The sequence below is a fragment of the Mastigoproctus giganteus genome, chromosome 1 (assembly GCF_048544385.1).
Source record: "Mastigoproctus giganteus isolate SK-2022 chromosome 1, ASM4854438v1, whole genome shotgun sequence".
Taxonomy (NCBI): Eukaryota; Metazoa; Arthropoda; class Arachnida; order Uropygi; family Thelyphonidae; genus Mastigoproctus; species Mastigoproctus giganteus.
In genome coordinates this window covers 29732255-29758418 of record NC_143575.1, presented here as the reverse complement: position 1 = coordinate 29758418, position 26164 = coordinate 29732255, and the positions used below count along the sequence as shown (strand labels likewise).

At 36.8% G+C, this 26164-nt stretch overlaps 1 protein-coding gene across 1 annotated transcript in view; it reads right to left on the bottom strand.

Moving 5' to 3' along the window:
* LOC150090672 (uncharacterized) overlaps nucleotides 1-26164 on the bottom strand; it is a 46269-nt gene that overhangs the window by 1586 nt on the left and 18519 nt on the right. Inside the window, exons 2-3 of the mRNA XM_090390008.1 lie at nucleotides 25625-26050; nucleotides 10792-10908 (exon numbers count right to left, since the gene is read on the bottom strand). Of these exons, the coding sequence (XP_090246134.1) occupies nucleotides 10792-10908; nucleotides 25625-26050 (543 nt within the window). The remainder of the gene's footprint in view (nucleotides 1-10791; nucleotides 10909-25624; nucleotides 26051-26164) is intronic.

Genomic DNA, 26164 nt, shown 5'->3' with positions numbered 1-26164 from the left:
GGGTGGTAGAGAATGAAAAGGACCTGGGAGTAATTGTGCAGTCAGATATGAAGTTTTATGAGCAGTAAAGATGTTCTGCAAGAGTAGCTCATGGTATCTTGTCAATGATGTACAGGAACTTTTCTAATAGGGATAAGGAGGTGATTATCCCCTTGTATAAGGCAATGGTCAGGCTACACCTCGAGTACTGTATACAGGTCTGGAGGCCTCATTTCAGGAAGGATGTAGAGGTGCTGGAACGAGTACAGAAGAGCAATGAGAAGAGAAGGGCAACGAGATTGGCGAGTGGAACAAAGGGTTGCTCTTACCAAGAAAGGCTTAGGCTTTGAAAATTGCAGCATCTGTAGACTAGGCACCTGTAAGGTGATCTTACTGAGGTGTATAAAGCCTTGAATGGTCTGAGCAGGCTGAATCCTGATGGGATTGTTCCGCTTGCTCAGATTATGAACCTAAGGGGGCATAGTTTCAAATTGAGGAAAGACAGTTGCAGAATAGATGTGCGGAAGTTTGCCTTTAGCGAGCAGAGCAGACTTCTATCTGTTGTTGTGGAAGTTGATGGATTAAATAAATTTAAAATGGAACTAGACAAACATCTAGAGTGACTGGATGGATGAAATGGGAAGGGTTTTTTTTTTTTTTTTTTTTTTTGGCTGATGCTGTATAAGCTTGCTTTCTTGCATTGTGCACCTGTATTAATGATAATACTAACTGTTGAATGATGGAAGAACAACTTCACACATTAACAGAGAAACAATTTGTTGCACAAATTGTTTCTCTGATAATCTGACAAGGATTGGGTGCCTATGCTAGGTTCAACCTACACTGTAACTAATGAACAAAAGCTGCCCAGACTCAAAGTATGCTAAGAGCAAAGACAAAGAATGGAATGGCAAATGAATGATCTGTACTTTCAATACACTCTCTGAGACAAAAAATTGTTTTAAAAATCAAAGTAAATGTTGCTCACTTTCTTCAATTGCAAGGAATTCACAAAGATTAGTTCCATCGGGTAAGACAGTGAATAAGGGGTATTATGTGCAAACTTTGGAATGTTTTAGTCAGAAGAATTGATTAAGCTAAGAGTTAAGTTTTCAGAAAAAAAAAAAAAAAAGGGAAGGAAGGGGAGGAACTGTTTGTGTAGCATGAAAATGCTGGACCACATTCTATACTGATTAAAGGTTTTTGGCAAAGCGTGGGATTATAGACCTAAAACACACCAGTGATTTATCTCTGCTGGAAAACTTCATGTTCTCCAGTATCAAATCTGCACTGAAAGGAAAATTTGGTGTTGTTAAGGGTATTAAAAGAATGTGACAATGGTGGCAGTTAGTTCATAATTGTTTAAAATAGTTTCCAAGAGCTCTGTGAGCAATCTCACACATGTCTGACTGGTTCAGCTGATTATTTTGAAAAATATTAAAAAGGTTTTTATTCTAACATCTGGCTTTCTTTAAAATGACTGAGTTCTATAACTTAATCATCAAACTTTATATATATTACCAGAAATGACTAAATACATATTATGGTCATGTATGCTTTGGCCTGTAGTTCAGTGCATCCATAGGCACAATATTCAGAATCATAAGCCTTGGCACATTTTTATTATTGGGGTCCCCTTAACTGAAGATAATAGTGAAATAAGCACAAAGGAAAATCAAATGAAAACAAGATTTCAATTTGTCTAAATTTAATTTATGCACTGCCACAAGTATAAATTTAAGAACTGGTAATGCTTCTATTGAACAAAAGAGCACACTGACTGTCCTATATATGCAGGAGCAGTAGAGGCAATATCGCATTCACCATGGCACCATGACTATCACACATCCACGAATGTTGCATTCACCATGACTGATATGTCCAATCTAGTGTAATGTAGCATTATTCAGTTTCTTAGAGTGGCAGAAGTTCCTTCAGCAGAAATTCACTGGCCTCTGGAAAAGGTTTATATCAACAACTGTACATCAAGCCCATGTGGGTGTGATATACAGTTTCTGAATGAATAAATTAATACCATAAAGGAAGAAAGATTCTAGAGGATGACTTGCACAGCATCACAGAAAATGTTGTTTTGGTAGACACAATCAGGGTGACATTGGAGTATAATAGGTGAGGATATGATCAGAAAGTTGGATAGTTGTCATGGGTCCATGCACACCATTAGTCATAATTTTCATGTCTTTGAAAGAATTAAAAATCTGGCATGATGTCATTATGCATGGATGATAGTGTAAAGGACTCTGAAAAACAGTGGTGCCAAGATATACATAACAACCAAATGACTAAGGCATATAAAAAAATCTGGTATACAGATGGGTTAAGTACCTAAACATGGTGACTAGTAATCTTGTGTTTGAGCAACGAATAAATATATCAAATCTAAATGAGTAGCCTTGGGAGAAAACCTCTGATTGGAAATGTAAGTTACATTACAAATATAATATAATTCCTGTTATTGGACTGTTTTGGCATGATGCAGCATTTCATTAAAGAAGTGGGGTACTATTTTAATACAGGCACTCCCTGGCTTATGTAATACTCAACTTATGGAAATTCAACTTTACATAAGTTTTTGCTGGCGGGTGCAAACTTAAAAAAATCGTGGAAACGCATTTTGCATCCTGTAGGAATAAATGGAGGTATCGTGAAAATATCGTAATGTGAACCCAATAACACATTTTTTTTTTTTTTTTTTTTGGTAATTCGTTCCAAGACCTTGGAAGTTAAAATTTTAGCTATATAACTAAGCTGTTTATCTCTCTAAAAGGTCATTTTTATAATGGATATTGCACTACACTTTTATCATTATAATATGTTCCATTATAAGAATAAATTTTGAACACCTTTGTGATATTTTTCAAAAACACATTTCTGGAGGTCATTACCATAATAGGGTGGCCACTGAAAGACTGAAGGGTTTGAAAAAGTCAAAACTTGTTCATCTTTAATTTTTTTTATTTTCTTTTTTTACAGGTTATAGAGCATCCCTTGGAGATTAAAATGTGGCCACTGAAAGACTGACCACCCTTTCAGAATTTTCTGAAGCGATGCCTAGTTGAGCAGAGTGACGACAGGTAGAGGCAGATGGATCCTCAAGGACACACTGCCATACAGCTTCCACCGCTGTGTCAGTGTGCACAGTGCCCTTAGGACCTCTTCCGGGAAGATCGCCTACTGATCCAGTTCTTTCAAACCGGGCGATTAGGTTCCGAATCATGTTATCGCTAGGAGGACTTTAAAATGTTGCCGGTATTTTCTCTGAGTTTCAATAATTGATCTTTCACTGGAATAGAAAAATCCAACGAGTTTTACTCGTTGCTGGACATCATACATAGCCATTTTAATCTCCAAGGGATGCTCTATAACCTGTAAAAAAAAATAAAAAAGATTAAAAATGAACAAGTTATGACTTTTTCAAACCCTTCAGTCTTTCAGTGGCCACCCTGTACAATAAAAACAATTTGCACTTTCCGGTTTATTGGGCTATTCTGTTAGCGTAATCTATTATAAATGGGTAGTAAACTCGATCTTATTGCATTTGCGATAATACCCACAACTTCAATTCTGTGGGTTTTTACGTTACGGTATTATGATGAAATGAGTTGCCCTTCACTGAAATCTTCAATCATATAAAAAACATAAATAAATTTTCAGAATCTTCTTTTCATTCCTATTTACTTATTACAATGGTAAAGGGAAAGGGGACAACGGAAAGTGCAATTGCTGGCAGTGCTAGGAAACAAAACAAAATTGATTTAGAAATGAAGATGATTAAGAAGTAAGAACATGACAGAAGTTTGTCATCTATTGCACGGAATATAGGTCTTGCTACTTCAACAGTGAATACTATTTTAACTCTTTAACAAGTGCATTTTCTGCATATGGTTGGTTCCTTCACAATGAATTTTCAATATTAGTGGGCTCTGTGCAGATTTTCTTGGAATTTAAGTTTTGTAAAAATAAAGACTTTGTGGATAAATATTTTATAAAATAAGATTTCTTATTTTAACTTTATCTGCCCAATGCTAGAATAAAATTGTCAAAAAAATCAAATCAGAATTAAAAAAAAAAACAGTTACCCCCCAATGTAGTAATATCCTCTACATCAGAGTTTCCCAAACTGGGGTCCGTAGACCAGTTCCAGGGGGTCCGCAAAATGTTCAGAAGGTATCAAGTAATATGTGTGTTTATTTTCTTAAAAAATATACTGAGAGAATCGCAACGAACTTTGTCATAGAACATTACTTATTTCGATATTTCAAATTATTCGTTCTATGTATAGCAAATTGAATAAATAAAGTTATTATTGTATAAAAATAAGAATAAAGTTGAGTTGTTTCACACATTAAACTTAATTTTCTTTTCAGAAAACGCAGTGTTCATACTGGGTTTTCTTTTTTGAAGGGGCTCGACAAACTTGTTATGATTTTTGAAGGGGTCCGTAAATCTCAGTAGTTTGGGAACTGCTGCTCTACATCTATTTATATATTATTTGATTTGGTTGCTTTATCAAAATTCTGGATCTGAACTCCACATAATCTCTTCGATTTTTGCTTTTATTTGCCCAAATGGGACAACTGAAGAAGTCAAGAGTACAGTCCTAATTTTTAACTTGGTGCATGGAATGAGTACTGCTTTGTGCACTTACCTTTTGCTGTTGCATGGCTGGGCAGCATACAAAGACAATGATTATTATTACATGTCAATTTAAAAATTAACAATTTAATAACAGAAAATCATAACCATTAGATTAAATAGATCAACAAATATAAAATTAGCTTTATGAAAGCTAACCACCTAATGTTGATCTCTTATGTCTCCCATACATCCTTTACCAACGGTAAGACAACGTGATTTCTTATCAGTGTAGGTTAAGAGGTACATTGTCTCCAAAATATAATATGATAAATTTCATATTATATTTTGGAAACAATGTACTTCATATGATAAATTTCTTTGAATTGCTTTGTGCTGTGGTTCTTCCAAGTTTTTCTGTACACACATGTGAAACCTTCATGAGGAATCCTGGCAGGCTAGGACTTCGGTTAGGCCACGTTTGGCTGCAGTACAGAATGTAGCGTGCTCAAAAAAATTAGTACACTTCACTCCCAAACCACCGTGCGGCCAAGCAGGCATACAATTTAGAGGGAACTCTGGTTAAGAGGTGCAGTTCCTCCGATTTTTGAAACTATTTTCATTCTACCGTATTATAAATTGTCTACGTTGAGTGAGTGAGTGAGTGAGTGAGAGAGAGAGAGAGAGAGAGAGAGAGAGAGAGAGAGAGAGAGAAAAACAATTCACAAAGCAACTTTCGCACTATAGATCTATGTACATACAGGTAGGTCACGTTTTACGATGGTCCATTTTATGACTTTTCACATTAACGACTGTTTCAAATTATTACCAAATAAGTCCAAACACACACTAGGTGTTTCTTTTGTTTTTCGTGGTGCATTGTGGGCGGAATGATAGCTACGCCAAGAGCTGTTTACATTCAATGTGCCATGTTCATTTCGTTGTGAATTTCCTCTCAATTGTTAATGGGTTATACAGTGTTATTTCTCATTAATAACAATTTTTGTGTAACCATGAGCTTTAAGTGTAGGACAGTTTCTGTGTTGGGGGTGGGGGCAAAAAGAGTGTTAAACACTAACAATTAAGGATAAAATGGATGTGATCGTCACATGGAGTCTGGTAAGCATCGGTCGGATGTGTGTAAGGCATTGAGCTTAGCACCTTCTACTCTATCTGCTCTATATGCTGAAAAATCTACTCTATTAACGATTATGAACAATGTTGAAAAAATAAAGCACACACACACACACACAGGGATAACAAGTTTGTCATCCTCCAGAACAACTTATTTATGCAGTGAGACAACGAAAAAAAAAAAAAAGGAATTGTTAGTGTTGTGGGTTGATGATATGAACCAAAATAACATTCCTGTTACACAGGTGGTAATTCTGGACAATGCAAAGTCGTTATTTGACGAAATATGTGAGGAGTCTCTGTGAGGTGGAACTGAAACATTTATGGTCAGCAAAGGGTGGTTTCATCAGTTTAAAAACTGTTGTAAAATTCACCATGTGAAAGTGTCTGGTGAGGCTGCTAGTGCTGACGTTGCATTGGTAGAAGAGTATCCTTCCGAATTTAAATGCTTAATAGATGAAGGCAACTACCACCCTGATTTAGTTTTTAATGTGGACGAAACGGGTAGTGCAGTCATCACTTGAGTAAATACGTACTCAAGTGATGACTCCACAGGACCAAAGTAAAATTTTATTTTATATATAAGTATCAATAAAACATGTGCATTAAATGTTTAAAAACCTTTCTTTCCAGGGAATATGCAGCACCCTGGAAGAAAGGTTTTGGGGATTTCAAGCACTGCCAGGGAACAAGTAAATGCATGGGCTGTGTTAGGGTAACTAAGAGTAAGAATAAGTGCATGTACAGCACAGGGGATTCTTCCCCAACTCTGCAATGTACAGAAAGGACACAGTGTATACTGTTGATTGTCAATCAGCACTGGATCCACCAACTCCGCAATACATAGGTACAGAAAGGACAGTGTGTAGTATTTATTGTCAAGTGGCACCAGGAGTCTCCCCTAAACCAACATAGTATACTCTGTGTCACAGTACAAACTCTATAAATGCCAGAGACAGTGTAACTTTTTGGTGTAAGTCTGCATGGTGAAGGAGGGATTATGCTCTTAGAAGCATATTAAATCTAAGGCCATACGTCCAGTTGACATGAGTGGCCAGTGCAATGCCAAGTCAGTTTGGTGTGACATAAGCACTGGGAAACAAAAATTAGTGTAGGAGTGTGTTTATAGACTGCTTGCTAATAAAAAAAAAAATAAAAAATAATAATAAAAATAAAAAATGTAATGAGTATAACAGCTATACAGAGAAACAGGGCAAGCAAATAAATCAGAATGTCTTATAATAGAGGATTTTAACTTTCCAAATATTCACCGGAACTTATGGATTGGTCATTCATATATGAGGTGGTATCAAAAAGTTTGTACCCTTATCTAGAAATAATAGCCCTAGAAAGGTTAAACTTCACAGGAACTTTAATCCTTTTCTATGTACTCCCCATGTACAGTAACACATTTCTCCCATCTATGGATCAGTTGTTTAATGACTTGATCATAGAAGACTGCCTGCACTTTTCCTGAAACCACGATTCCACTTCATTGACTTCCTGAAACAAATCAAAACGGCATCCACGCAATGGTTTCTTTATTTCTCGAAACAAGAAGTCTGGCAGTGCTAGGTCAGGAGAATAGGGTGGGTTCTGCAGTAGTTCAAAGCTGCACTGGGCAACAAAGTTGGTGGCAACGGCCATGTGAGCCGGTGCATTGGCTAACAGAAGATGGACACTTTTGGTTAACATTCCATGCCTTTTCACCTTCAAAGCACATCCCATAACTATTTCAAAAGATTTCTGTAGTATTTTCCGGTAAGTGTGGAACCACGAGGTAGGTAATCTGTCAGGATAACCCCCTTTCTGTCCCAAAACATGGACAACATCATCTTCTTCGCAGATGGAGTGGTCTTTGCCTTTTTGGGAGGTGTGCCTCCACTGCTTTGACATGTCTTTAGTCTCCAGATCATACTGGTACACCCAGCATATGCCATTTGTAACCAATGGATCAAAAAAGTTCTCAACATCTGCACTACACAAATGCAACAGTTGGAGAGAACACTGCATTTGACATTGCTTCTGTACAGGCATCAGCAATCTTGGAACCCATTGTGTGGAGATCTCAGACATGTGTAGATGGTCATGTAAAATACTGTGGGCAGACCCATAATTAATTCCCACTGAATTTGCGATGAAATGAATTGTCACACTGTCACTCAGCACCAGCTACTCAACCTTTGCAACTGTCTCACTGTTTGTGGATGTTGCTGGCCTTCCTTCTTTTGGCTCATTAAAGACATTTGTACGACCACACTGGAACTCCCGTTTCCACTTTTTTAGTGTCATAGGATGGACAATTCTCCCCCATACACAGCTTTCATTTCTTTGCCAATTTCCTGAGCTTTCTTGCCCCAGAAATGCAGGAACTTGATCACTACTCTATACTCCACTTTATCAACCATAGCATCCTTCCTCAGATTCCAGGATCCACCTCTGGTGTACGATCACCCATGGGAATGAAATTTCACACGTTAGTTATTGAATATGTAGACAATTTATATTAAAAACAGCATCTTCCTACTGATGTTTTATCTAGGTTTTTGGAACTTTACTACCTGGGATAACGAGTGATTATCCCACTGTACAAAGCAATTAGTCACATTGAGTACTGCATACAGATCTGGAGACCTCACTGTAGGAAGTGATGCAGATCTGCTGGGACAGGTGCAGAGAGAAGGGCAATGAAATTGGTGAAGGGAACGAAAGGGTGGTCTTATTAAGAAAGACTTCAATTCTTCAAATCTCGGAACTTGTAGACTAGGCACCTACAAGGTGATCTGACTGATGTGTTTAAGGTTTTGAATGAATTGAGCAAGTTCAATGCTGATGGCATTCTTCTTCTTGTTCAGACTACACATATGATGTGTGTATAAATTCAAAATGAAGAAAAATGGTTGCAGTTTGTGTGTAGAGGTTTGCTTTCAGCCAGCAGGTGGTTGATCATTGGAACAAAACTTCCACCTGTTGTTCTGAAAGTAGGTAGTGTGAATAAATTCAATGAAGAACTAAACAGATCATTGAAGGAGACGCGGGAAGTGTTTTTTTTTTTTTCCCTGATGCTTTATAACAGGGGTGGCCAACAAGCTGATCGCAGCTTTAATTTCAGTCGATCGTGATGAATTTTAAATATATATAAAAAAATATCCCCAAGGGCTCACCTCTGGGCTTGGCACACCCAGGGTACTGAGCTAGATTTCATCATTCTTCTCTTTCTTGGTGATTCCCTTCTCCTTCTGATCCTTGTTCTCTCTCTCAGGATAATTCAGAAATTTTGTTTTTGGGCTAGTGCAGCAGAAGCCTCAGGCTTCCTTGCACAATACGGCTAACAGTAATAATAACAACAAACAGATTAGTCAAAATCTAAATGTTATTATTATTATGTGCCCCACTGCATTCGCTTATTACAAATCCATTGAACCATATGACTACTCTTGTCACTGCGTAGCCGCTAGGCTTGTCTAGTGAAAATTCACGCAGTTACACTGGAGAGCAGTGTATGTGTCCAATTCTTATTTAGCTTACTTAATATTAATAACTGGACAGTATTTATATGTTAATTTAATACCCTTTGATTTACATGAATACCACGAAAAAAGAGTAAAGCATTATTTTCATCAAGAGTGGGAACTAGAATACTTTTTTGTAATGATAAAAGCAAAATGTTGTTTGATTTCGCTGTGATTTTTCACATGGAGAAAATATTACTTGAAAATGAAATTATTACATTGTAATAATCAGAAAAATACTCTTGGAAATATGCTTGACGAGAAAAGTACTCAAATGCAAAAAAAAAAAAAAAAAAAAAAAAAAATTTAGTGCACTTTTAAATTCTTGTTTTGGTTTCACATATCTATGTGAATCAGCCTTTTTGTATTTGAAACAAACAAAGACGAAGAATCGCTATACTCTTACGGACTGGCATACAGAAGATTCTTTATGGGTGGCCTTATCACAGCATATCCCCGATTTTGAAAGCATGGCAGATGATATGAAGACACAAACTTCACATAAATTAAAAATTTAAATAATATGAATTTAAAATAAGAATTCAGAATTGTATTTAATTTTAAAATTTATAAACATTTTTCAATATGTGTTGATTAACTATTTTAACCATGTGCAATGAAATTCTTGAGATGGTAGATCGCGGCATATTTTGAAGAAAAAAAGTAGATCGCATCTCAAATTAAGTTGGCCACGCCTGCTTTATAAGCTCTTTCTTGCATATGCTAATATTAAATGCTGTAGAGCGTTTCCTATAGAAATTATTTTCCTCCCTGCCAAGTAAGAACAACACCTACTGGTCATGTTGTGTTACCCAAGGTGCTCCAGGACTGAACTGATTGACAAGGCCCTCATCATATACTCTCTCCTGTTGTGTGTGGGCTGAATTGTAGATACTTTCAGATTTAACCACAACTCACTACTTTTTTTTTTTTTTTTTTTCCAACATTGCACTGTACTTGTTAAGTAAGTCAGCAGACCCCCTACTCTTAAGATCATTAGTGCTAACGTGAAGAATATCACCTTTTGTGATATACGCTTGTGAGAAGTTTTTTTTAGCCATTGATTTGTTAATCATGGGAAAGTTGAACTCATTGGGTAGCCAAAGCTGACAGCTGGGAAAATTCAACGGCCAGCTGGAATGGTACCTATAGGAAGAAGGAAACTTACAAGTAGTGTCATTTCATATTTTTAAAATAACATTTATTAAAATGTTATTATATTTTTCCTTCTGTCTGCTATAGTAAAGGCTAGCTTCCTTGCATTGAATGATCAATACTAACACTTTCACCTTGCATCGTATAATCAATACTATTACTTTCAGTAATGTAAACTATTAATGATAATACTTCACTCAGAGTTTGTTTTCTGCCTGAACAACAGTAAGACACAGACACATTAAACCAAAGGATTAGTTGTTATAGCCATTAGTTCTTATGTGAGAAGTGTAATTCCCCCCCCCGCCCAAAAAAAAGAATGACTTTCAATTAAAAATAATTTTTAAAAACAGCTTAGAAACTTCCAAAAAGAGGACTGAACAATTAACTGCAATATAGAAATAATTTATCCTACCTTTACAATCAGTTTCATCACTCAAATCACCACAGTTATTATGTCCATCACACACATAATCAGTTGATATACAATGTTTATTGTCACAATGAAACTCTCCCATTTTATCACACGGATCTGAAATAATAAAACATTACTCAAAAAGAATGTTTATGTATTTTGTAAATAACATTTTTTAAAGAAAGTTATTTCAAAATTTGCTTAAAAGAACAAGAATCATAAATAATAACTACAGTATAATAACCAGTTTATCATTAGAGTATAGTGAAGTACACTATACTCTACACTAAAACTCAAGCAGTTCTTATACAGTGCGAATATTATTGCTGTACAGTATTAAATAAAATAAAATCCATTTATGTTTTGTATAGCCTGGGGCCAGATGAGTAGAAAATTTTTTATCATGACTATTTTATTGCAGCCACTATGAAAGTGTTGCCAATTTAGCAGTTTTCCTGCTAGTTTTAGTGAAATTGCTTCAGGTTTGGCAGATTAAAATATGTAATAGTGGAAAGAGTATATAAATGTAAAAATTTTAACTATGTTTAGCATTTTATATATTTTGGCAATGTAACTCTTAAATTAAGAAATATTTATTTATTTAACAATATAAATATTTCTTAATTGAAATGTTTTATTGATATACATTGTAAACATAGTAGGGATATCTTATTTAATAGTTTTTTTTTTTTTTTTTTTTATAAAGCGAAGAATCAGTTTTATATTATTCAGGGATTCCCAAGGGGAATCCCTAACAAATTGTAATAATATAAAAAAAAAAAATAAACAATTATTAATAGTTTTAGTTTCTCATTATTTCAAAACTGGAGAAACAAAATTATAGCGATGAATCTTGGGTATAATTAATGTCTCGGTGGAGATCTTTATATGCCGGCCATCCATCACTCATGATTCTTATACCTTGCAATATTCTCTCTCTTATAATTGATAGAGTTGTTTTATCTCTATTTTCTACCGGAACTAAAAAACATAGTTTGGTAATTCTTTTGAATGCACCAAAAACCCATTGTGTTCCTATTAGTCGTCCTTTATTATATTTTCTTTTTAAAAATGCTGATTCATCAATTTCAACTTTGATAAGTATTCCATTTTGTGAAATCCCCACCCCCTAGTTAACTATCTGAATCAATTATTGATATAATGCAGATCTCCCTCAGATCTTTACATTTTTCAATAACAGCCTTTTTATTGATATTTAATTCAAGAGCAATGCAGTCTTCAGACCAATCTTGGGACCAGAAGTATAGAGATAATAAATTTTGAGATAACGATAATCTACTAGGATCAAAAAAATGTCTAACACTTTGTTTTAAGGCAAGGTTTTTTACAACCCCATCTAAACAAATTCAAATCTGTAAACATATCAGTTTTACATTTACTTTTTGTAAGCCACACCTCATGATTGGAAACTTCACAAAAAGGTATTTTGCAAAATGTGATTTTTTGCCAACCAAGAAATCTAGTGATCGATAGTGCCACTGCATAAATTCATCAACTTTGTTAAACGGTAGCTATTTTTGACTTCTTATTCAGAATAAACTGCATTTGATATGCAATTTGGAAGTTTTTGTCTAGACATAATGTAGGGATCTTAAAAATTTTTATGCCATCCATTAATAGGATTTAACCCAAATGAAAATTTAAAAAGTTGGCAGGTTAAGTGTTAAAAATAGTGAATTTTGAGCATGTGGCTAGCGGGAAGTTTTATTAATAGTTGGCAACACTGCTATGAAATAGCTAACAATGGATCATGCACTTTTTGTTGGTAATGTGTAGGCTGTCTTATAACTAGTGCCCGGGTAAATTAGCCAAGGATGGCTGATGATAAACTAGGACTGTCTTACTTATGATAAAAATCACCAAAAATTATATTAAACAGTGCAGATTCAACTGGATACATTTTTTCCTTAAGTGCTACTTTCCAGATTCATGTTAATGTTATTGTGATGTCATTAATTTTACCAGTTTCACATGGGAAAACATTTCAGTTAATGCGAGGAAACACATTAAATGGTATTTTACTTCAATTCTCGGCACTGGATAAATGCAGATAACAGTTCAGTTTACTTAAAAAAAAAAAAAATCAAATCTGCTGCTAAACTTGTTAGTATTGGCCGCATGGTGCAAGAAAGCCTATGGCTTATGTTGCACCAACCAAAAAAAAAAAAAAAAAAAAAACCAAAAAACTAATAATAAAAGAAAAGGAAATTAAACCTATCATCCTATATGTTTCCCTCACCCGAAGGTACTATCCACATGACCTTTGAATTTCCCCAAACTGTCAGCCTCTACCACCCATGTAAAAAAAAAAAAAAAAAAGTAAAGTGCAGCCATTATCAACTCACTGCAGGATGGAAACCTCAACAATTCATGCTGAGGGAAATGGACCATAATCTGCCACGCTGGTCCAGTGCGGGTTGGCAGATCAACCGTATTCAGCAGTCAGGGGCTTGAACCCCGGTCTACTCAAAGAGCGTGTGCTACTGCACTCCCGCTCCTGCCCACTCGGCTACGGAGGCAACTCCATGTAGTCAACTTATTCCAGTAATTTATAACTCACTGGCTAAAATAAAACTTCCTGCAGTCCAATCTAAACATCTCCCCCGTAACCTGAATTTATGTCCCCTTGTTCTAGCATCATTTATAATCTTGAAAAATTTCGTCCTCATTCATTTTACTGATGCCTCTCAGAGCCTTAAACACCTCAATCAAATCTCCTCTAAGGTGTCTACTTTCCAAACTCTGCAACCCACACATTCGAAGTCTTTCTTCATAAGGATGCCCTTTTGCCGATCTCACCAGGCGAGTTACCCTTCTTTGCACCCTTTCAAGAAGCTCAATGTCATTCTTTGGGTGCGGTCTCCATACTTGAACATAGTATTCCAAGTGTGGTCTAACAAAAGCCTTATATAATGGGATTACCACGTCCCTATCTCTACTTGCAAAGGTTTGATAGATCATCGATAGGACACCATGGGTCTTCCTTGCAACCTGTTTACAATGTTCAGAGAATTTCATGTCTGACCATATCGTAACGCCCAAGTCCCTTTCCTCCAGTACTGGGTTTAGTTGAACTCCACCAAGTGAATAAGTTATTTTGGAATTACTGTTTCCAGGTGTAATACCTTGAACTTTGTTGGATTAAAGCATTGCTGCCATTTTTCTGACCATTCTTGAAGTCTATCTAGGTCTCTCTGTAAAAGCTCAGCTTGACAGTGATCATTAACTACTCTACCAATTTTAACATCATCTGCAAATTTAGACATCACGCCCTCTATCCCTTCATCAATGTTGTTTATGAAAATGAAAAACAACAGTGGTCCTAATACTGATCCTTGGGGAACCCCACTTCTTACATCAACCCAATCTGAGGAATAGCCATTTATCACAACCCTCTGCCGCCTGTCCTGAAGCCATCCTGATATCCATTAAGTATTTTCCCAGTGATTCCAACCTGTTCCAGCTTATAAAGCACCTGCTAATGTGGGACTGAGTCAAAAGCTTTGTTGAAATCTAAATAAATAATGTTGAAATTATTCCCTAAATCCAGCTCATGAGTGACCCTTTCAAAATAGCAAATCAGATTTGTTAAACATGATTTTCCCTTTACAAAACCATGCTGAGTATCCTTGAGAATTTCAATCCTATCCAAACGATCCTGAATTCCACCCTTGATCATTGCCTCTATGATTTTCCTTACCACTGAAGTCAGACTGACTGGTCGATAACTTCCCACTTCACTCTTAGAACCACCCTTATGTATGGGAGATACATTGGCACTTTTACAATCCAACGGAATCTCCCCAGAGTCTAGTAATGCTCGCATAATTAGCCTCAATGGTTTAATGCACTCACTTGCCATCTCGAATGTTTTTTCATTAAATAATCTTGCGGAATTTCAATTTCATTAATTACATATTTTTCAACTTTTCTCCCACAATTTTCCATTGCCACAAAAGGTTTTTCTTCTGTAAATATCGATGCAAAATAACTGTTGAGTTCATCTGCAACAGCAGCTGGTGTATTTAATACTATCCCCTTTCCCTTACGTAAAGGTCCGATCTGATTTATCCTGCTCTTCTTAGCATTTATATATGTGAAGACTTCCTTAACCCCCTCTTTGCTCTGTTTGCTAGCGATTTCTCATAAACTGCCTTTGCCTGTCGAACATTTTCTGTGGCTCTATTACAGATCATCTTGTAGCTGTTATAGGCTTCAGTACTTTTTATTGCTCTGTAACTTTTCCATGCCACCATTTTTTGCTCAATTAATGTGGCAACTTCACTATTCATCCAACTTGAAACCCTCCTTGTGGAGTATTTTTTTAATGGTAAATACGCATTCAAGGCATCTGTGATTAATGTTTTAAAAGCTTACAACAGTTCAATTGTATTTGTTCTCTGTGTGATATCTACCCAGTTAATAGAGGCCACGTAGCACCTTAAGGCATCGTAATTTCCTTTTCTGAAATTATAATCCATTCCTTTGCCTTTTACTATTGCTACCTCTCTCTTCATCATCCATCATAGAACTCCGTGATCACTTCCTGCTACTGGTTCCTCTACTGTCAGCCCTGTTATGTTATCTGATTCATGAGTGATAATGAGATCTAGGATTTTCTTTCTCTAGTACTTTCCCTTACATTTGATACAAATAACAGTCATCTAGTTGATTTAAAAATTTTGTTCCCCATGTAGAGTTTCCTTCCCATTTTCTCCAATCAATTAGAGGCAAATTGAAATCACCCATAATAAGACACTGACGCTTACTTGCCCATTCCATTTGCATGTAGAGGCTTTCATAATCTTCACAAACACCTGGTCTGTAGATTACTCCTACTCACATTATACCTTCGTTTCCAACTATCTCACACCATACAGATTCTATACTAGCACGTGAAACGTCTGAATCCGGGAAAGCTATCGTCGCACACAGGCTGCTTCTGATAAGAAGCATTACCCCACCACCCCATTCTATCTACCCTATCCTTCCTAAATACATTATACAAGCCGTACTGAAATTCATCATCCCATATTTCCGGGTGGCACCACGTTTCCGTAAGCCCTATTATGTCTGTGTTACTTGTTTTAACCAGCAGTTCGAATTCGCTCATTTTGTTGACGACACTTCTAACATTACTATATAAACAATTAAGACTTACTGTTCTTGTATATTTAACAATCCTAACACAATCCTTGAAGTTTTTAGGCTCTCTTCCCTGGCATTAGCTACCCATTCACTTGAAATGTTTCTGCCCCCAGAACATCTAGATAATATGTCCAGTTGTGGAAACAGATAACAACTCTTAAGGTATGTGCAAGAGTTACTTTGAACAATATTATCAGATAAACGCGTGTCAGTATTACCCACATCCCCCCCTAACTAGCAGTAGTAGTAGTAGTAGTAGTGGCATGTGATGCAAGAAAGCAAGCGTCTGAGCTTATGCAGCATCAGCCAGGAAAAAAAAAAAAAAAAATTTACAAAACAATCCCCTCTAAATATTTGTCCAGTTCCTCCTTAAATTTATTTAACCTATCAACTTCCACAATGACAGATGGAAGTTTGTTCTGGCAATTAACCACCAGCTGGCTAAAGGAAAATTTCCGCACATCTATTCTACATCTGTCCTTCCTCAATTTGAATTTATGGCCCCCCTAGGTTTGTAATCTGAACAAGTGAAAGAATCCCATCAGAATTCAGCGTGCTCAACCCATTCAATGCCTTATACACCTCAATCAGATCACCTCGCAGGTGCCTAGTCTCCAGCCACTGCAATTTGCAGAACTTAAGCCTCTCTTGGTAAGAGGATCATTTCATTCCCCTCACCAATCTTGCTGTCCTTCTCTGTACACCCTCAAGCAAATCTACATCCTTCCTAAAATGAGGCCTCCACACCTGCACACAGTGCTCAAGGCGTGGCCCGACCATTGCCTTATACAGAGAGACAATCACCTCCTTTTCCCTGCTAACAAAATTCCTGTATATCATTGACAACACCCCATGACCTGCCCTGGCAGCCTACCTGCGTTGCTCAGTAAACTTTATATCTGACTGCACAAATACTCCCAGGTCTTTTTCATTTTCTACCTCCTTAAGTGTAGTACCACACAGTTGGTACGTTTCATTGTGGTTACTTCTAGCCATATGCAGTACTTTGCATTTGTCAAGATTAAACTTCAGTTGCCACTTCTCAGCCCATCTGCCCAAATTTTCTAGATCCTGTTGCAGTAACACACTGCCATTACTGTCATTAACAACCCTGCCAACCTTCTGTATCATCTGCAAACTTTGATACTAAGCCTGATATAAGCCTTCATCAATATCATTGATAAATATACAAAACAACAGTGGACCCAACACCGAACCCTGTGGGACTCCACTAATAACATTAGTCCACGAAGAGGGGCACCCATTGATTACCACCCTCTGTCTTCTCCCACTGAACCATCCTTTTATCCATTGTAGCAACTTACCCTTAATACCATTCTGCTCCAATTTGTACAGTAGTCTTCCATGCGCAATAGTGTCAAAAGCTTTCCTGAAATCCAAGTATATGATATCAAAATTATTTTTTGAATCCAGTTCCTTTGTAACCACATCATAATAATCAATCAAAATTGTCAGACAAGACTTTCCCTTAACAAACCCATGGTCCAGTTTCCCTGAATCCTCAATAATACTGGCAAAAACTTTTGCATCACCTTTGTTTAAGTGTATCCCGTCTCTACCAAACAATTTCTTTCTACTTACAAGTGTGGGCCAAGCTGATAGAAATTTCCCCCCAAAAGCATTGCAGAGTCCAAGTTTTGAGTTAATCCCTAAGGCTTTTAACAAATAATCCCTTCTATTGTGTCTGGGCAGAATTGCAGACATATACATTGTGGCTTAACTCGCAGCATTTCCTCAGCATGGTCGTGTATTTTTCCAACAAATCGTGTACGTTTAATGTCATTAGTCCCCACATGAATAATAATATTCTCTTTACCCCCCCTTAAAATATGACAATCTGTTGGTGTCATTAATAGTTGCTCCCGTCAAACATACGCTGGTTCTACTCCACCTATCCTTATTACAAAAAATATTCCCTGTTTCCCTGACAATAGTCTCCTAAAAAAAACAAAGTCCTTTTGAACCAGAGTAGTTTGCACTTGGTTTTTCTGTTTTGAAGCCCGAATCGGGAGTGCATCACTTGGTAGATTGCTGGAGTCTTGAGTCCCTGACGAGCTCCCAGATGCATTATTCTTGAGGGCAAGCACCTGTTTTTTTGAGTGACTCAAATTGTTCCATCATTGCACCAAATTGTACTTTAAGATTGGTGCACTCCTTACATTGATCACAAAGAAAAGATTCCCCAGGTGGATTATGATTAGTCACCAGGTCAACCTTAGAAAGCATTCAACAGGTTCCACAACGGATTAAATCATGACTCACACGTAAATCGCCATCGGCTATTTCCATGTGAGTCACGATACCCTGTGATGTGTTTAAGGCAGATCTCATAATTACCATTATAAAATTAGCTAAATATTAATGAAAATTAACTTTAAAAAATGATATCTATAATATTATAAAAATCAAACTGTTACAGGAAAACCTATAACAAAATAATCCAACAATATATTAAATAAATCAAATATTTAAAAGCAATTTAATAGAGGAAGAAGGAATTATCTAACGAAGAACTTATTGGCTTGCAGGCAGCGATAGTGAAAGAAGAAAATGCTGACGAAGCTCAAGATGAACCAAATGAGGAGCCGAGATGCTTCATCGCCAGAGAGATGGCAATGGCATTTCACGAAATTGCATTTTGAAATTGAGGTTTTAAAGGATGGATCCTGACAGCGAATGATTCTTAAAAGTTAACAAAGGGGTGAATGATATGCTTGCTTGCTACAAAGAAATATACAATGAAAAAAAAAAAAAAGCCACCGTCCAGTCATCCATTAACATGTTCTTTTGTAAGGTTCAGTGACCAACTCCTTCTAAATCTCCACAGCCCTCAACCTCTGCGGCGGCGTACTACCAACGATGCTTGAGAGGTAAACTTACTAACGTTATGCCTGTCTCCTCTCTTTAAATTTTGAAATTTTTTAAATTGCATGCTTTTGTAATTTTTCCTGCGCATGAGATAAAAAAATTGAATAAATACAGTAAATAGACTTATTTATTGTATTTATTCAATACAATAAATAGACAATAAATAAGTCTATTTACATGTTCGTTGAACATGTCTATTTTGATTTGATCAATTCAGAGAGCACAGTTGAGTGCTGCAAAAGCATGGGGGGAAATTCCGATTTACATAAAATTCAACTTGTAGTAGCGTTCCACAGAATGCAACCCTTACACAAGTCGGGGAGTTCCTGTATTTTACTCTTTTTTATTGGCTGGTACAGCATAAGCCTTGGGCTTCCTTGCACCATATGGCCATTACTAATATGAATGAATATATATATATATATATATATATATATATATATATATATATATATATATAAAAAAAAACAATACTGTCCATCAGTTTTAATTTTTCTTATAGAGAGACAACCAAAATTTTATTATAGAGAGACACCTGATGAATTTTATTCACCTATTAAACTTCAGTTTGCAGAGGTGTTATTTCTTCCTTAGTTCAAAACCTATATAAGAGTAATGCTGTTCAACAAAAAATGTTTGTTGAGTGAATTTAATTTACATTGTTACTTACACTGGTCCTTGAGGTTGTCACAGACATTCTTTCAGATATGCCAGACAAGCTGTACTTGCTACCTGGGAGTCTAAAATGCTGCTGGAACTGATATTCGGGTGACATTCAAGTCAAGTGAACCCAATTTTGCCGAAGTCCGGACAGTCTGTGACAGCCAAATCCTCTGCTTGCACCTTCACGACAGTGGGACTGTTAGTAATCCTGGGTATAACTTCCATGCACAAGTACACTGTGGGTGACCACCCAGGCATAAACCAACGTAAGAAGGGGTCGAGGTGTGGCACCCCATATGGAGGAATGCCGCCCCTCTGTGTTACCAGGCAATACTAGGTGGTAGATGACTCAACCGGAGCAACACCACCACTTTGCTTACTGCAGGCTTGAAGTGGTGGAAATCATGTTTAGTCTCCAGAGCAAAGTTCCAATCAACCCTTCCCCATCTCTTCCATCATGCAGTATGACTGATGACTTTTGAGGTTATGATGAACACCATGGCGAGATCCAATCTTCCTTACATTCCGATGGTTCAGCTCTAAAATGGTGTTTGCAAGCTGGCCACTTGTTAGTACACCGGACCAAACCTATTGATAACTCTTTAGGAGGCTTCCGGATCAGCTAGTGTATAACTTGCTACCTCTACTCTGCCAGATAGTGACTGGAGGGAGTCCGAATAGCGTGTATGCAGGGGGGGGGGGGCACTGTCAAGGCCACGTTATGTCAAGGATCTGGGTATATTCTTACTGTGTGTATGCCATATCCAAAAATTTCATTACTTCATACAGCATGTCCCCCCACCTTTTCTTACTATTGAATACACCATGAATTGTCAAACTAATAGAGTAAGCTTATCTGCAAAAAGATCTAAACCTCCCAAACACTTCCTAGTTCATTTCACAAATATACGTGGTCTCAATTCTAACCTCTACAATGTCCATTTCCACTTGCAGTCTGCCAAACCCCATGTACTTTTCCTGACAGTATCTCAGTTATCAGTTGATTCAACTACTGTCATCTCAGTTGCCAAATTTATTCGCTGTATGATTCCTTTCACCTCAAAGGTGTTACTTATGCATATGCCTGTTCCAATATTCCTTGTCAGAGACTTGGTAATTTGGAATCTCCTCTTTTTGATCTTCTCTGGCTTAAAATCTCTCTACCTCATTCTGTCAAATTCATCTGTTGTCTTTACCGTTCTCCCAACTCCACTAATCACTTAGAGCTCTTTGCAGCTTGACTTTCTCCAGTCCAACTCTCCTAACAGTGAGGTAATTTTCCTTGGTGATTTTAATGTTCACAACTCCAGCTGGGTTCCGTTTTCTAGTCACACCAACCCAGCTGGCCGAGATGCTGAGGCTTTTGCAATTACTAATGATCTTGCACAACTTGTTCCTTTACCTACAAGAATACCGGACAATCCTAACCATACAACCAACACACTTGATCTTTTTCTAACAAAAAACCATTCTAAGTATACGGCCGAAGTGAGTGGTCCTTTAGGTACCTCAGATCACAACTTGGTGATTGTCTCTTCTTCAATGGATCCTTTATCTCATGGCTATTTCCAACCTCATATTGTCTGGCATTACAAGAATGCAAAATGGGATGACATGCGAGATTTCTTTTCTTTTCCTTGGTCGGATTACTGTTTCAAAACTTCTGATGTCAATGCTTACTCAAATATGTCAGTCAAATTATTCTTGTAGGAATGGAATCCTTTATTCCATATTCCACTTTAAAATCTTGTCCTTTATCTAAACTTTGGTTTTCCAATAAATGTGCTAAGGCTGTTCAAAAGAAGAACGTTGCATACCATAATTGGCTTGTTTCCAATTCTTCAGTTTCATTTTCTGCCTATACCAAAGCTCGCAACAATTGTAAAGCAGTTATTAACCAGTCCAAACTAGAGTTTGAACAGGCTAAAAGTAGAAAACTTGCTTCCTGCTCTAATGGTAGCCCAGAATTCTGGTCTCTTGCCAAAGCTATTGGCCGCAACTTTTGCCCATCTCTGCCAAAACCAGACGGTTCTGTTGTCACTTCAGCCAAGGATAAAGCTGACCTGCTAGCATCCCATTTTTCTTCAAACTCGTGTATTAATGATCTTGGTAAAACACCTCTCACCACGCTCCATTCAGTGCCTCCTATGGTCTTCCGTCAAAAGGATTTTGACAAATCTTGATGCTAAGAAAGCTCCAGGTCCTGATGATATTTCTCCACTTGTTCTCAAACCCTGTGCTCCTGAGTTTACTCCTGTTTGCCACTTTTTTCACTTTCTTATTTCAAAAGTGTTTTTCCTTCTGCTTGGGAATTTGCTCATATCCAGCCAGTTCCTAAAAAGGGTGACAAATCCCTCCCATTCAATTATCATCCCACTGCAATTACTTCTACTCTTTCTAAAGTAATGGAGAAATCATTAACCGCCAACTCTTAAACTACCTAGAAACCTTCTGTCTGATCAACAATTGCCAGTATGGATTCCGTCAGTGTCGATCCACTGGTGATATTATGGCTTGTTACCCATTTATGGACAAATTCAATGGAATAGTTCGGTGAAACATAGGCAATTGCTCTTGACATCTCAAAGGCTTTCAACCGTGTTTGGCATAAAGGTCTTCTAAACATGCTTCCATCTTATGGTTTGCCAACTGTTTTTTGTAATTGGTTATCCAGTTTTCTCAGATCGCTCACTGTTGGTGATGGTACATGGCTCTCTGTCTTCTAACTTTTCCACTAATGCTGGTGTCCCCCAAGGTTCAGTTGTTTCCCCCATTCTTTTCCTCTTGTATATTAATGACCTTCTTCCACTGACTGGAAATCCTATCCATAGTTTTGCCAATGATAGCACATTGCATTCCACTTTCCATTTTGAGAAACCTTGCCTTGCTCAACCAGCTTAAACTTCTCGAAAATTTGCTACCAATTCCTTAAATGCCGATCTCCAGGTAATTCTCCAGTGGGGCAATGACAACTTAGTTGATTTTAATCCTTCTAAAACTCAGTCTTGTCTTATATCTCGCAAAAAGGATTCATCTGCTCCTATGCTTATCTTTGGTGACACTGATTTCTAGGCAAAATGATATCTCTCTTTTGGGGATTACCCTGACTTCTAATCTCTCTTGGTACAAGCACAAATACTGCTTCCTCTGCATCTAAAAAACTTGGTTTTCTCTTTCGTTCTCGGCGTTACTTTTCTTACAAACAGCTGTTCACTCTGTAGAAATCGCAAATCCGTCCTATCATGGAATATTATTCCCACATCTGGGGCGGTGCCCCCAAAACCTTTCTCAAGCTTCTAGATTCCATTCAGAAGAGGGCAGTTGGGTTAATGACCCATCTCTAACAGAGTCTCTCTCCACTTCCTGTTTCATAGACACTGTTTCTGCTGCATGCCTTTTCTACAAAGTTCAAAGTATTTAATTAAAGTTTTGTGGGCTCCAGGGTTCGCCCTATCTGCCGTCAAAAGGTAACAGTATCACTATGTATACTTTTATACATAGTGATACTGTTAGTGATACAATTTAAAGCAACTATATAAAGATGATACATAAAGGATATTTGCAATGATGATGATACATAAAGGCTATTTACAATGGTAATGATAATGATACAAAATAAACACTGGACTTTGGAGTCCAGCAGATTGATTAGTACATCAGGTAAGAGAATCCAAAAACGGAAACAGTCTACAAACAAGCCATGGTTATCAGTCCCAAAACAACCAGCTGATTGTTACAAAGATTTATACTTCAGCATAATACTCAGGACAGTAACTAGTCTTGGCATTTCAGAGCAATTGAATACATTTGTGAGAAGTTGAAAGTCCAGTCTTAAATCATCATACAGAGGACAATGAAAGACAAGGTGCTCAACAGTTTCTTGAGCACCACAACTGCAGAGAGGAGTGTTACTTTATCCGAATGAGAACAATTTAGAGTTAAGACTGCCATGAACGGTATATAGAAACGTAACATATAAGCCAGGATTGAACCAGTCCATTTTCTTATCATAATCAGCAACTTCGGGAAAAAAACCTAAAGGTCTCCCTATCCAAGGTAGAAGTAGACCAGGTATTTTGCCACGCTCTACAACATTCATTTCTCATTCTTTTAATGTCTACATTTTCTTGCAGGTCAGTATTATATGTTATACCATTTATAATTGCAGGAACGTTTTTTCTTCTACAATATAAAAGATAATATAACATTACTTCATATTGGATTGGCAGTCGATGACTGAGGACCTGGAGAGTAGCTGTAGAGACAGTTCGACAAGCTCTACTTACAGTGAGAAGAAAGAATCTTTGTGCTTGAGTAAGATATTTTTGAACAAGGGAGTTACCAATTCTGTATCCCCAGGCCCCAGCCACATAACACACAATTGGTATAAATATACAAGAGTAGTATAATTTAATGTAAGATTTCTTTACACCAAAAGTACTCCTGGTAATTTTAATAATTTTATAGGTCATAGCTTTTATTTTCTGAAGTACATATTTTGCATGGTAATTAAAATTAAGACAGTCAACAAAATAAATTCTTAAGTAAGTGGTCTATTCACATCAAGAGAGCCCTTTAGCAACATTTGTTTTATTAGTCGAGATTTGAAGTTTGTGTTTGACACCAGATATTCAAGTCATCTAGAACTTCATTTGCTCTGCACTCTAGCTCTCGGCTGGAATTACCAAAAATCAGAACAGTAAGGTCGTCTGCATAAGCTGTCTGAAGGATGTTGTCTCGATCAACCGAGTTGTTTGTTTGTTATTTGGTTTTTAGGAGCATTAGCAACTAAGGCCATACTGCTCCGGGATATGCGGTGGTCATTCCCTGAATGACCTTTCCGCATCCTCCGTATTTGGTGGTGATGGGCTTGAACCCCGGTCTAATCAAGAAGCGTGTGCTACGCACTGCTACTCCTTCCCACCTGGCTGGCTACGGAGATGCGATCAACCGACAGCAGCCCCTAGAAAGAGATCTGGTGACAGAGCAGAATCCTGAGGAAACTGTGATGCTGCGAGAATCAAAGTAATTCGAAAGGAGATGGTAAATAGGAGCTGAGACCCCGGCTTCTCTGGACCTTGCTAGGACACTCGGCCACCAGTGTCGTATGCCCCTTTGAAATCAACAAAGAGACCGACATGACTTTTCTACAGATACTTCCATGGGCACTATTCTTCTGAATTGGCTTCTATAATTCCTGCACTCCTTTAAAACAGTCCGAACACGTGCCGCCACTAGCCAACATCCATTTATTGTCCAACTTCAAAGTCACAGAACCAACTTTTCATCTTCCTTGTTTGTTCCTTCAACTGCTGTTTTCTGGAACAACTTTCCTTCATACGTATTGCCTGAAAATTACAGTCTGCAGAAGTTCAAGTCAAATGCCAACAAATATCTTTTTTCGTCTTCTCAACCTCTAACCCAAGCACAGTACTAAGTACTATAGGTTCTAATACCTCTCGTGTTTGGGGTTTCCATAAAAAAAAAAAAAAAAAACTTGCCACTGAGTATTTTATTTAAAAAAAAATCAAAAAAAAAATCATGAAATTAAATTATTATAATTACAGAAATATGAAGCAATTATTGTAGAATGTGATTAATAATTTATTTTTTCAATGCAGCTTGTAGCTGGCTTCACTATATACTTTTATATGGTCTTCTCCCCCTTTTGTATAACATACACAAGGTTAACTTTTTCACTAATGAAAGTACACATCACATCATTTTAATGTAAATACAATAAGCTTTGTTTATGTTAAAGCATATATTTCTTAAGTAAACTAACAGTTCGCCAGCAATGAAAACTAATGTTTTGACATGCTGTATCAATTATTATATACAAACTAACTTACTTTGTTACAGGGGCATTAAAGCTAAAATAATGTAAAATAGTCTCTAAATATTTACATCTTCTTGCGGTAATATACCCGGATTACTATCATTAACCACTGTACCCTACCTTTGTATCAACAACCTTAGATATCAAACTTCAGATACCTACATCAATAGCAACATAATGTAAACAGCAAACTAAAAAAAAAAATTAGAGCTTTAATAAATATACAAAAAAAAAAAAATTACAATTAATTAACCAAAAGAATATTAAACATACCAATTTTATAAACTGTAAATACTGCAGTAAATCCTGTACGTTTAACAGAAACATTGCCCTCAAGATAGCTAGCAAATTTTAAAGCAAGGCTCCCATTTTCATGATTACTTCCTGAATCAAATTTCAAAGAATCACAATTTTCTTTAAGGCATATACTATTCTTATCACACAGAGGTACAGTATCCACTGTTTCAACACCCAGATAATCAAGGCTACAGTTTCTAATGTTAATTTCAGAAAAAGTCAGAAATACAAAATGTGTCTGAAGAGGATTAATTGTAACAGTACAATTAAATCCTGGTAAGTAGGCTGGCTTATCATGTTCATGATTACTGATCTTCAATATCCCACTTGACAAAGGATTAGATTCACTTACATTTATAGCAGCAAGGCTATTATTGGAATCACACAGTTGCATATAGTAATCTGAAAAGAAAACAGAAAAATCACTTAAAGAATTAATAATTGTAAAAATAAGATAAAGTTGTATAAAACAGTTAGTAAATACCATACATTTATTGTAAATTAAAATCCTTTATC